General features: G+C 39.7%; 1 protein-coding gene across 1 annotated transcript in view; it reads right to left on the bottom strand.

Annotated features, from left to right (window-relative positions):
• Positions 1–1,293: 1,293 nt before the first annotated feature.
• The window catches only part of dcc (DCC netrin 1 receptor), a gene marked incomplete at both ends in the record, with an annotated part of 329,103 nt that continues 318,470 nt past the window's right edge, over positions 1,294–11,926 (bottom strand). Inside the window, one exon of the mRNA XM_083929753.1 lies at positions 1,294–1,383. Within this exon, the coding sequence (XP_083785879.1) occupies positions 1,294–1,383 (90 nt within the window). The remainder of the gene's footprint in view (positions 1,384–11,926) is intronic.

Raw genomic sequence — 11,926 nt, 5'->3', positions numbered from 1 at the left:
ACCCAATTTGAACACGTTTCTCAAAAGGACCAATCGTCACCTACCATCCACAGTCAACCTTCATTTGTCCTGGATGGGATGGGTCCTAGCAATCCAAATCCAACATTTCTTCCACACAAATCATCTCACTGCTTTGTGTTGACTTCCAGTCCATGGTTGAGACAGAAACAAACTTGAAGAAGGAGCAAAGGATGGTTACAATAGGTTTTCCAGGATGAGAATTTGGCACAAGTCCTTGTAGGTAAAGAATGGAGTTTGTCTCGGTTAGAGGGAGTAAAGGCTTGGTCAAGAGCAGCAACAGACTGTGGGAGTTTATAGAATTTTCTATACAGTCCAGTGAGAGAAGAGTCAGCTGGATCCGATCCAGGTGATTCAGACCAGTCTAGTAGGTTCTCACACTTGTTTCTATCAGGCCAAAAGCACATTTTTAATCCCCTTTTTAAACCTCAGAATCCAGAGGTGGAAGGGATACATGAGTTATGAGTTCTGCTTGGTTCAGTGAAATCATACTGTTGTTTGAAGGAGGAAAAAAAGAGATATATTGAGGAAAAATAGGCAAGAAATGCACAAGAGAATCACCTTGCATCACCACAACAGGCAACCTCCGGTCATGGTGAGAAAACTAATGTTTTGGTGAAACATTGGTGGTTGAGGATGTGTTTTCTGTTTTTTTACTGTACGTTCTGGTGGAGTGTACACATCCTGTAACTGCGCAAAGTTGGAATACCCAAATAAAAAATGAAGACAAAAGGACTGCTTCCAACAGCAATGATGAAAATGAGTGAGGTACAGTCACAGTAACTGAGGTGTGGATAACTCAGCAGAAGAGGACTCTAATAAATAGCCTACCGCAAAGAAGAGAAACAGGAGGGATTGTATAACTTAGTCTTCTTTTTTGTGATAATTCCATCCTCCTGAAATCATTAAGCCGAAGCGCTAGGCATTGGATTTTTATAGTTTTCTGTTTGTGGTTGAAGAGTCTAGATGGGTTTCAGTTGAACTCCTAAAAAAGCCTCTTCACTCTTGTTCTGTTCTTGGAGTTGATGCTGTGCTGCTGTAGTGTTTATTCTCTGTTTGATTCCCTTCTATCCTATCCTGGTCCCAAACAGTAGAAGCTATTTCCAGACCAGTGGGAACCAAACAAACCCAGCACAGATGGAGGTCTGATTCCAAGAGGCGTCTTCAAACCCCGATTGACCTATTGTCACCCTTAGCATATGTACAGCAGGTGACATCAAGGCTTAAAGAAGGGTTCCGGACTGGACTGGGGCTGGGCTGGGCTGGTTTCAGTGGTTAGAAGGCAGAGCCGGTAATGGCGTTGAGCTGCTTCATCAGCCCTTCTAGACTGGCCATCTGCTCCGAAAGGTCATCCTGCTCATAAACCTGAAAGATAAAAAGGGGGGGGGGGGGGGGGGATTACACGATTGTAAGCTTTATAAGTAAATATCTGTGTGGTAACTTTTTATAGATTAAGGACTCAGCAGTTAGTTAATAACCTTGTTGACAAATTTAAACAATTTCCCCCTGGGATTATTAGAGTATTTCTGATTCTGATTCTGACAACAATCTTTTAATAAACTCCAACTTCATTTTATGTGTAGGGACTTTTATCATGCTACTAGGTACATGCTACAGAGGTTTGGTGTTATTATGAGCAGCGGTTTTAATGCCTTCACCGTGCTTCCCTCAGCTAATTAGTATTAGCTATCAGCCGGCCACTGCTTGTGTTGTTAGCGACACTCCGGGATATCTCGGTTAATCGTTCATACACGAAAAACAACTGTCTCGATGGCTTATTTGATGACCGAATTTGCAGAAAAAGACCCTGGGATGATTTTACGCTGGAATTTCACTTTAACACAGCAAAAGACTTCACTCCAGCTCTGACAGCGTTATAAAACAGAGCGGATCTAGAACCTAGACCTCTTGTCTGTCTTTGGACCTACTGTATCAATTACATCTGTGCTTACTGTCATCCCAGTGGCACCCAGTTTACTGTGATCAAACATGCAGTTATTGCCATGGTTTGAGGAATGAATCAAGAACGTCATCATTATCCACTATATAGTCCTCATTTTGTTATTCAGGAGAGACTTATTAATGAGTGTGTTGCTGTTTTGGTGGCAACCTAAGGAAGCCATCAGACTGAAGAAAGAAGCTTGGTTGGCACAGGGGTCTCCTGAAGCAGCAGACAGGTACCGCGGGGTCAGAAGGGCTGCAGTTACGACAGCCCTCAAAGCAAAAACCTGGGTGTGACTATGGAGAAGGACTTTCAGTTGGCCTCAAGGAAGTTCTGTGGGAGCTACTGTAGGAGTATGGGGTACTAGGGCTGTTGCTACAACCTCAGAATTGCATCTCTGATTCACGCATATGATGTTGTTCTTTTGGCTTCATACGACCATGGCCTTCAGCATGCACTTAGCTGGTTTGCCCCGGAGTGTGAGGTGGTCGGCATGAGAGTCAGCACCTCCAAGTCTGAGGCCATGGTTCTCTGCCATGTATTTTAAGTTGTGGCCCCAGGTGAAGGAGTTCAAGCATTTTGTGTATTTCTGGATCTTGTTCAAAAGTGATGATTGGTGCAGCATCAGCAGTGATGCTGATGTACTGTACTGGACCATTGTGGCAAAGAGGGAGCTGAGCCAGAAGGCAAAGCTCTCGATTTACAAGTCAAATGACGTTCCAACCCCTACCTATGGTCATGAGCAAAAGAATGAGATCTTGGGTATAAGCAGCCTACGAAATTGGGCTAGACCTAGATCACATTGGAAGAACTTTTTATCTAATCTGGCCTGGGATCCAACAGTCCCAGATCCAAGGAGGAGCTGGGACGTCTGGACTATCTTGCTTATCCTACTGCCACCATGGTTAAGCGGAAAAAAAATTTATGGACTGACTAATATGAGGACATTCTAAATTTGTTTGTCATTAATTCCTTAGTAACTACATTTTTTGGGTGCAGTATTGTTAAGTGTTACCCATTTCTTTCATGCATTTTGTTCTGCATTCACTGACTCATTCGCTTATTTAAAACACAGATCTCTGCAGATACATAATCCATCACAATGACCTTCATGTCTGTTTTTATTTCTGTCAGAATTGTGTTATTGTTGTCTGGCAGTGCAGTGAAGACTTTCAATCTGCACTTATAATTGAATAAAATAAAAGGTGACTCTACGTTGACTGTGATGGATTATCTATCAGCAGCAAGTTTCAGGTCTCTGCAAGTTGAACTGAAACCAAAGGCTACCTGAAGGAAGAAAATCACAAGTTGAAAAATGATCAGTAATGCAAAGTTAACAAGATGTGTAGTGTATGGGCTACATCAAGTGTGAAACCAGTGATACTGTCCATGTCCAACTTTGATTGTGTTACATCAGGTTAGATAACAGTTTGCCTTCAAGTTGACCACATCAGCCATGCTGAAGTTGTTGCAGTCTATGGTCAGCATGCTTTCAAAGGATAGGACCTGTGTGTGTGTGTGTGTGTGTGTGTGTGTGTGTGTGTGTGTGTGTGTGTGTGTGTGTGTGACAGTGTGAACGGCTGCACATAAGTCCTGCAGATACTCTGTGATCACTATGTGATGGCGTGTTCAGTCTGGCTATACAAACTGTCAACTCAGAGTGGGCCAGCTTAAGTGCCTCCATCTCTCTGTGTGTGTGTGTGTGTGTGTGTGTGTGTGTGTGACAGTCAAGTGCACATCTCTCACATCCACACTCTGTCAATGTGTTATATTGAGCGTAGCCTTCATGCAGAGTTTTTCATTGCAGTTGGAAAAAAAAATTCAATATTCTCCTCAGCACACCATGGAAAACCGATAAAGGCTCAGCGGAAATATATCTCACACTTAAATTGAAAGGTTTGTGTCAATGCACAAAACTCCATGTACTTATACTGTATTACTACTGTACACAGTCAGCGTACTTGTCCTTCATTATACTGAATGCATTCTGCATAAGAACCACTGCAAAACTCAAGTGAAAAAAAGTAATTTATTAAAGCACTGGTACTTAGTGCAGGTATACAAATGCAAGGAAAACTACAAATCTAAAGACAACAGAACACTTGCTGGTATGGGTTTTCCTCGTGTTTAATTATCTGTGCGCAAATTAAACAGCCTGAAAACTGTGATTAATTTCAACAAAATTAAAGTTGAATAACTTGTACAACGCTGTTGTATTCAATAAACACTTATCAGCTATAGCTTTAGGCCGACGCTACAGGTCACAAAGATCACGGACAAACAGACTCAGAGATAGCTTCTTTTCTAGAGCTATCACTTCAGTCAATAACAAAAAATAAAACAACGAAACAAACTACCTCAAATGTAACAAATATTGATCACATTGATCAGATTTAAAATTTAGAATCTAAATAACTTAACAAAGCCACTTTAAAACTCAATAACATGCTCCACCATAAATATACATATTTTATTTTAGTATAGTTTCTGTTTATACTGTTCCCCATCTGTGTATACTGTTCCCCATCTGTTTATACTGTTCCCCATCTGTTTATACTGTTCCCCATCTGTTTATACCGTTCACATTATTATATTGTTTATACTATATTGTGTGTTTATTGCTTATATTATACTTTGCTTATTGTTTTATTATATATTATTTTTCTAAAAATGTACCAAGGGGGAGTAGCACTCCAATTTCGTTGTATGCAAATGCAATGACAATAAAGGCTATTCTATTCTATTTAAACCATAAGGAAGGATTATTGATTCAGAAATTGATCCATAAAATTTCTCAAATGTCCTTCACAATTTCCTGATGCCAAAGGTAATGTCTCCAAATAGCTTGTTTTGTCCTACCACAACTCTAAAAGCAAAAATGATCACATGAGACAGAGATGAGCAGAAATTTCTACCATTTTAGAAGCCAGAAGTAGAGAATATTAATTGAATTAATCAATTATCCAAATTGTTGATAGAATAGCAGCCAAATAGTGGATTGATGAAATCGTATCAGACTGTTTCAAAACTAAAAAGAGTTGAAATGACTGAAATGCTTTGTTGATTTATTGTTTAGTCCATTCACAGGGACTATGTTGAGAATCAAACAATTGTAGTGTTGCAAATGCGCTGCCTTTCTTTCTTTTATATTATTGTAAACAGAATCATCTTTGGTTTTGGACTGTTGGACGGAAAACGACATTTCAAGACAACACACCGGATTCTGACAAATTGTTCCAGAGATTTTTCTAAACAGTAAATCGGTTAGTTGTGAATATAATCAAAAGGTTGAATGGGGGCGGCCGGTGTCTGAGTGGTTAGAGCAGCCGCCCCATGTAAAGAGACTGAAGGTCCTCGAGACAGCGACCGCGGGGTTTGACTCCGACCTGCTTCCCTTCGCTGCATGTCTCCCCCCCTCTCTCGCACCCCATTTCCCATTTGTCCTATCTAATATAAGGCTTGAAAACTGCCAAAAAATCTATAAAAAAAAACGATTTAATGATCATGAAAATAATCATTAGTTGCAGCCCAAACTTAAAGAGTGTGCTGTTTCGTACAGACTTAAATATTAGTTATATATTTTGTAAAAATGTTTTTAAAAGTTGCTTGCCATGACTAGCTGATGTAAAATATATATTCGAGAAGCAGTGTGAATTCATATAGATGAACTTGGTTTGTACTTGACTGTGTATTTCTTCTCAACATTAGAAAATATATATTATTTATCATAATAATCTGCCAAAAGCTAAACGAGGAAACAGTTCAACAATGCTCTCAACATTTCCTCACAATTCTGACTATTCTATCAGGTGTCTAGCTTCCCATGGCATTCTTTTTATTTGGAAATTAAAATTATGTACTGTATGTCTCCCTCCAGAGAGGCTTGAACCTGCTGATCCAGATTTTAAAATGTAGATATCAGTTTGGTCCAGTCAAAGCTTTTAGTCTGAACAGACAATCATGTTGGATCAGCTTCTGACAGCTTTCTGCCTCAGGACAACATAACCTCCAGTTTTTTATAGATTTTTATATTGCCCCCATTTAAAACATCAGTGGGGCTGAATAAGGACGCAGTAACATTTAACAAACATCCTGAATCCACCAGCAGCAGCCAGTTCACCCGTTAACAACCAACAGACAGGAATCTTATAATTTTTCAGACAAAACATATAAAATTGATAATCCATTAAAAGTTTGAGGAATATATACCACACATGAAAACTTTACAGGCATGTGTTTTTGTGAATTATTGTTGTGCACATTGAACATGTAAAAACGTACTTAAGTAAAGGTTGAATATAAAGAATGAGCAGAACAACTCCATCTAGTGTCTCAAGATTGTAGTCTCAACAACAAAAAATTATTTGGGTTTGAACCCATCCCCTCCAGCAAATCGCTCCATAAAAACAAGGATTGCAGAGGACTTTGACTGATAGTTAGCGTTAGTTGTAAAGATGAAAGTGATCTTACCGATCAAGGAGAAACGTAGCCATTTGGGCGTACATTTTAATGCCGTTGAACTCCTTTATCTCAGTCCATAACATTTATAAAAGGACGAGATTTTTCTTCTCACCTTAAGTAAAAAAAATAATAAAGTAGTTATAATGTACAGTATAAACCATAGCACTCAGGAATATGAAGGTTGGTGTATTTGTTCCACACAGGGGGGTCAGTGGTGTGACTTTTCCACTTGGTGGGATTTTAATTCTACAGGTAGCTCTGTGTAATTTGTCCGTTTTTGTATTACATACAAATATATTACCTTATACTTTTGGTTCATAAAATGTATCAGAATTCCCAAATATGTAGAATATTACAATGGGCATTCTTGTGATCTATGTTGCAACATCTGCTGTATTTTGCTTATTACAGATTTTGAAAGTCTTTGTAAGTGTCAGTTTCTGTGTTTTAGATTTAAAACTCTCCAGTGTGGCTTTTCAATATCACTGACTGTGGAGTTTCACATTATAGAGAGAAAAAGGACTAACAGCACCTGTACGGTTGTCTTTTATCTGTGTAACACATACAGAGTGACTATTTGACCTTCCTCTTTCACTCTGAATGAGGCCATAAAAGCTCATCTAGAAGCCCCACACTTCCAGATATTTTCCATCTTCCACGGACAAAGAGACCTCTGTAAAAATCATAGCGCTATCTAAAAACCGAGTGGCCTCCTGATCTTATTTGTTGACCCGTAACAGCGGAGTTGAACTGAGTCAGTAAATGCTTTATCAATGGAATAAAATGCCCATCGATGCTCTGTGTTTCTCTCTGATATCCTGTTATCTCTGTCAGCCTGCTGACCTAGATTCATGCTCCTCTATAATCTGTCAAAGATTCATCTCAACACAGAAAAGCGAGATGACCGCATGTGAACTGTTTCACACTGACAGATAAATCACACAAACTGTGTTTTCATGTCTTAAGGTTTCCTGTCAACATATTCCATTCTATTTTTTAAAATAACCACCACTGAAACCCCAAAATGATAGAGCTGGACTCAGATATGTTTTTTTTTTAATAATATATAGGGGCTGGTCAACAAGCTTTCTGTTGCATTGAGGATCAAAATAGAGAATTATTTGCTGGGGAAACTTGGTTCAGTTTCACTGGTGTTTACAAGGCGAAGATTTATGCATAGAATGGGTTGTACCTAACACACTAATTCTCACGTAGAGATTAAATGATACTAAATATTTATATTTGCTAACTGATAGGCAAAATGGCTGTGTAGCCAACTGACAAGCTAACATTAGCTAATACCTGACCTGTTTACACATGAAATATGGTCAAAATATTTGACCTGAGACTTGATCCATATGCTGTTTCATAATGATTGAAATTAGGGGAGGTTTTAAATTACATTTCATTGACTCAACACATTTTACCAACAAACATTACAATATATTATGCTAAAAAGACCAAGCTAAGTGACTGTCCGTTACGATTACAGTAGGTGAGTACCTTCTAAACTGCTAGCTCTGAAACATCTCTCTCTGTTGAGTAAGTAAATTTATAGATACTTGGCTGTTTAGTTTAATATTTTTGCTAGGCCCCTAAAACATAAAATCATTACTGTTGCAGCTTGTGATGCACAGTGACTCCCTGTTTAAATAGATGGCTTTTGATTGCACGCCGCAACAAAGTTTACAAATTATTAAGTCTTATCTAGCTAATACTTCTGAAGTTTTAATGGTGAAACCTAACCTAGTCAATCACAAGCTTGAAACTAGTCACTAAGAATCTAGGAAGGACTTTACACACTCACACATGCTCTCTGAAAGACAAAAAACTGTGTTCTTGTGTTAAGACCAAAATACATGGGGTGTGTACACAGCGTGATGCGACCGCCGTTGCATGCTAACAAAAGCTAAAAACTACATAGAACTGTGTACAACACGAGTACAATCTCTTTCAAAATAACAAAGTAGTAGTTAAAGTTATCCCTTTCATTAATTCAGTATGTGTTAATATAGCTTACGCTTCCAAAACCTGCAGAACCAACTTTATTTTCACTTGGCAACACTCAATATGCACACAGTGAAGCTGGCAGCAGCCACAGCTGAGAGTCTGTGTTGTTGCAAAAAATCCTGTTGCACCCTGCCACCTCATGCTGCACGTCAAATACATGTTTACCATGTATTTTGGCTGTTATCCAGTTAAAGAAAAGTTAAATTCATAGTTTATCCTGTTACCAGTATACAGACACTTGTCAAGCTCTTGAGGATTTTGAGGCAGCGACCAACCAGCGCCTCTTCCCTGTACCAGCTGTACCTATCCAGCAGTGAATGACTTTCCATTACCGGCATGTATGAATGAGTGATGGTGAATGTATCACAGTTTTCTATTCAGTTTAAAGTCTATGCTTACAGGTTAAATATGTAGAATCATTATTAAGAGCTATATTATTTGGATAATAATAAGACACCCACGGGGTGTTTTGAGGGGTACAGAATGAAAGTATTGCTTTTCCATAAAAAAAATATATTTAGTGCGAATTAATATATATTTTCAAAATTTGACGGGTTTGACAATGACTTTCTGTCCCGTTCTGTTTCCATGGTAGCTGCCAATAGAGTTGGCCATTGCTGGTTGCTAGGGTTAGCTGTTGTTGGGTGCAGCTACTGTAGGCTGGCACTGGGTGAAATGGAGTTTGCCAATCCTGGGGCTGCTTCGGAGCCTCAGTGAAGGGGACGTTATTTGTACCAGCAGCTGAGTGAATAGAGACAGGCAAAAACCAGAGTCAATATAGGCCGAGCATTCACTCCATGGACTGAGAGAAAGGAGAGAAACGCCATTCAAACGCACGCCCACATGGCTACGGTTCTCCTTGATCGCTAACATCACTTTCATCTTTTCTTAGCTGGAACGGCTAACGCTAAGGACTAACGCTAACTGTCAGTCAAAGTCCTCTAATACTTGTTTTTATGGTGTGATTTGCTGGAGGGGATGGGTTCAAACTGGCTCAAACAGACTCAGGTCTCCTGTAGGCTACTGGGCCTGTCTGACCAACCTGGCAACCCGACTGCTGGAATTGGGGTTGCCATTTCCAGCAGTCGGTCTTGATCTTGAGACACTAGATGGCGGTGTTCTGCTCATTCTCCATATTTAACCTTTAAATAGATACTTTGATTAACTGATTTAAATCCAGTTCTGCATCATGGCTGTGTTGGCAGTGTGTACAGATGAACGATGATGAACTCAGCAGGTCTCCGCTGCTTCGCGCTGCAGAGGTTCTGCTACAGAGGAGAGGCAAACATTAAACATCTGCACACACTGCCCACACTGCCATGATATTAAGCTGGTTTAAAATTAGCAAAGTATCACTTTAAGTGTGTCTATTTTCAATGTTTACATTTGTTTCCAAGGAGACATTATTACTGTTATTGTTACTTTGCTGTTTTAAACAGTGCTGCGAAACAGTATTCTGTTATTCAAAATTGTAAACAAATGTTATACAAAAAGAATTGTCCTGTGACCAAAAATTCTTGCTGAAGCACCAAATGAATCCGCCACTGGCCCTGAAGTTACAACATAATAAAAGCACCATTGTGTTGTACTTACATTATTCACTCACAGTGTCACAGTCTATTAACTAGCTGTGTGTGTGTGTGTGTGTGTGTGTGTGTGTGTGTGTGTGTGTGTGTGTGTGTGTGTGTGTGTGTGTGTGTGTGTGTGTGTGTGTGTGCATGTGTGTGTGTGTGTGTGTGTGTGTGTGTGTGTGTGCGTGTGTGCGTGTGTGTTTGTATTAGATGGATAGGCCAGGGGGCTGATGGGAAAAGACTAGATCAATTACAGAGATAGAACAGCAGATGAAGAGAAAGACCTGTTGACCTTTAACACCCCCCCTTCTCCTCTCTACCATCTTTCCATCTCATTTGCTCCACTCCTCCTTATCACTTTTATTACTCCTCTCCTGATTTTCTTTGTCTCACCGCCTCTCATCTTTCCCACCTTTCTATCCTCTCCTCTACCCTCACATCTACTTCTCTCTTTTCTCTCTCCTCCCTTTGCCTCATCTTCATCCTCCTCCTCTCATCTCTTCCCTGCTCTTTCCCACCACCCTTCTTCCTCCTTAAGCATTCCCCTCTCTCTTCTAATTGCTACGGCGACCCCTCCTGCTTCTCTATTCTTTCTCTCCTTCTTCCTCACGAACACCTCTTCTCTCCTTGTTTTATCTCCTTTCCTTTCTCTGCTTATCGTTTCTTCTTTCCCCTCCTCTCCTCCTCTGTCCTCTCCTATTTCTCGTTGCCGTGGTGACGCCTGCTCCTATCCTATTGTCATTGAGTCGCATATGAATATTTAACAAGTCCCAACGTCCGGTGTCCCTCCACATCATCTTCTGTCATTTTTCTCTCAGCTTGTCATCCTCTGGCTCCACCTCCCTCCTTTGCTTCTCTCCTCTCAATAGTCTTTTCCAGTCTGCACCTCTCCTTCCTCACCCCTTTTCCTTACCCCTTTCTCATCCTATGCTTCCCTTCCTCCTGTCTCACATTTGTCTCTCCTCCATTATATCCCTCCTTCTTGTCCCTCATTTTCATTTCCATTGCTACTTCTCCTCTTCTACCACCTTTACCCTCTTTTAAATTGATCTCCTCCCATCCTCCCTTTTCTTTTCAATGGTTTGCAAATGGTCTCAGTGGTCGAAAACAGGCAGTTGTGGCTGATACTGGATTGTTATCAGCCCAGCTTTATGATTGTTAACACAGGTGTGCCACAGGGCTCTACCCTCGGTCCACTTGTATTCATACCTTTTTTTAATGATTTAGGTGTAAATATAAGTAACAGTTCAATTCATCTGCAACCCAAAACTTACATTTCGATTCCTGTGCTGTACAGAAGATTTTAATTGATCTTAAATTACTATTAAACTCAGATAAAACAAAAACAAAATAAAACTGACTTACAGTGAATTACTTACTCTAAATGAAAAAGTATCCACTTATAAATACCTTGTTTTCTGGCTATGTCAGGAAAAGCACAACTGGCATTTTTCTATAGAAATAAAACATACATTACCCGGAACTGCAAAAGCAAATTGTACAGTCAAACTTTTTATCTGTATGGACTATGGCAGTGTTATTTATATGCACTCTCCTACCTACTCTTACTCTCTCAATGCAGTCCATCAATGGGCTCTTAGGATAATAACTGGCAACGGCTTTAGGATGCAATTATTTACTTTATGAGAAAATGGGATGGCAATCGTTAGCAGGCAGAAGAGAACAACACTGTATTCTATTTACAAAGCACTTCTTGGGTATCTGTCTTCTTAGTTATTGATCACTTTTACAGTGGACCAGGTCCCAGGACTATTTGGTCTAATGGAACAATCTTCAAGAGATTATAAAATTAGACAAGCTTATTCCTTTTTATCAATTTAAGATCCTTCTGTCAGACATACATTAGCCTGAATGCTTTTGTTATCTTTAAATAAATGTGTTATCCTTATGTTCATGTCCTTGG

The sequence above is a fragment of the Echiichthys vipera genome (assembly GCF_963691815.1).
Source record: "Echiichthys vipera genome assembly, chromosome: 16".
NCBI lineage: Eukaryota > Metazoa > Chordata > Actinopteri > Perciformes > Trachinidae > Echiichthys > Echiichthys vipera.
Note: the sequence above shows the minus strand (reverse complement) of the source record. Positions and strands in the feature narration are given on the sequence as shown.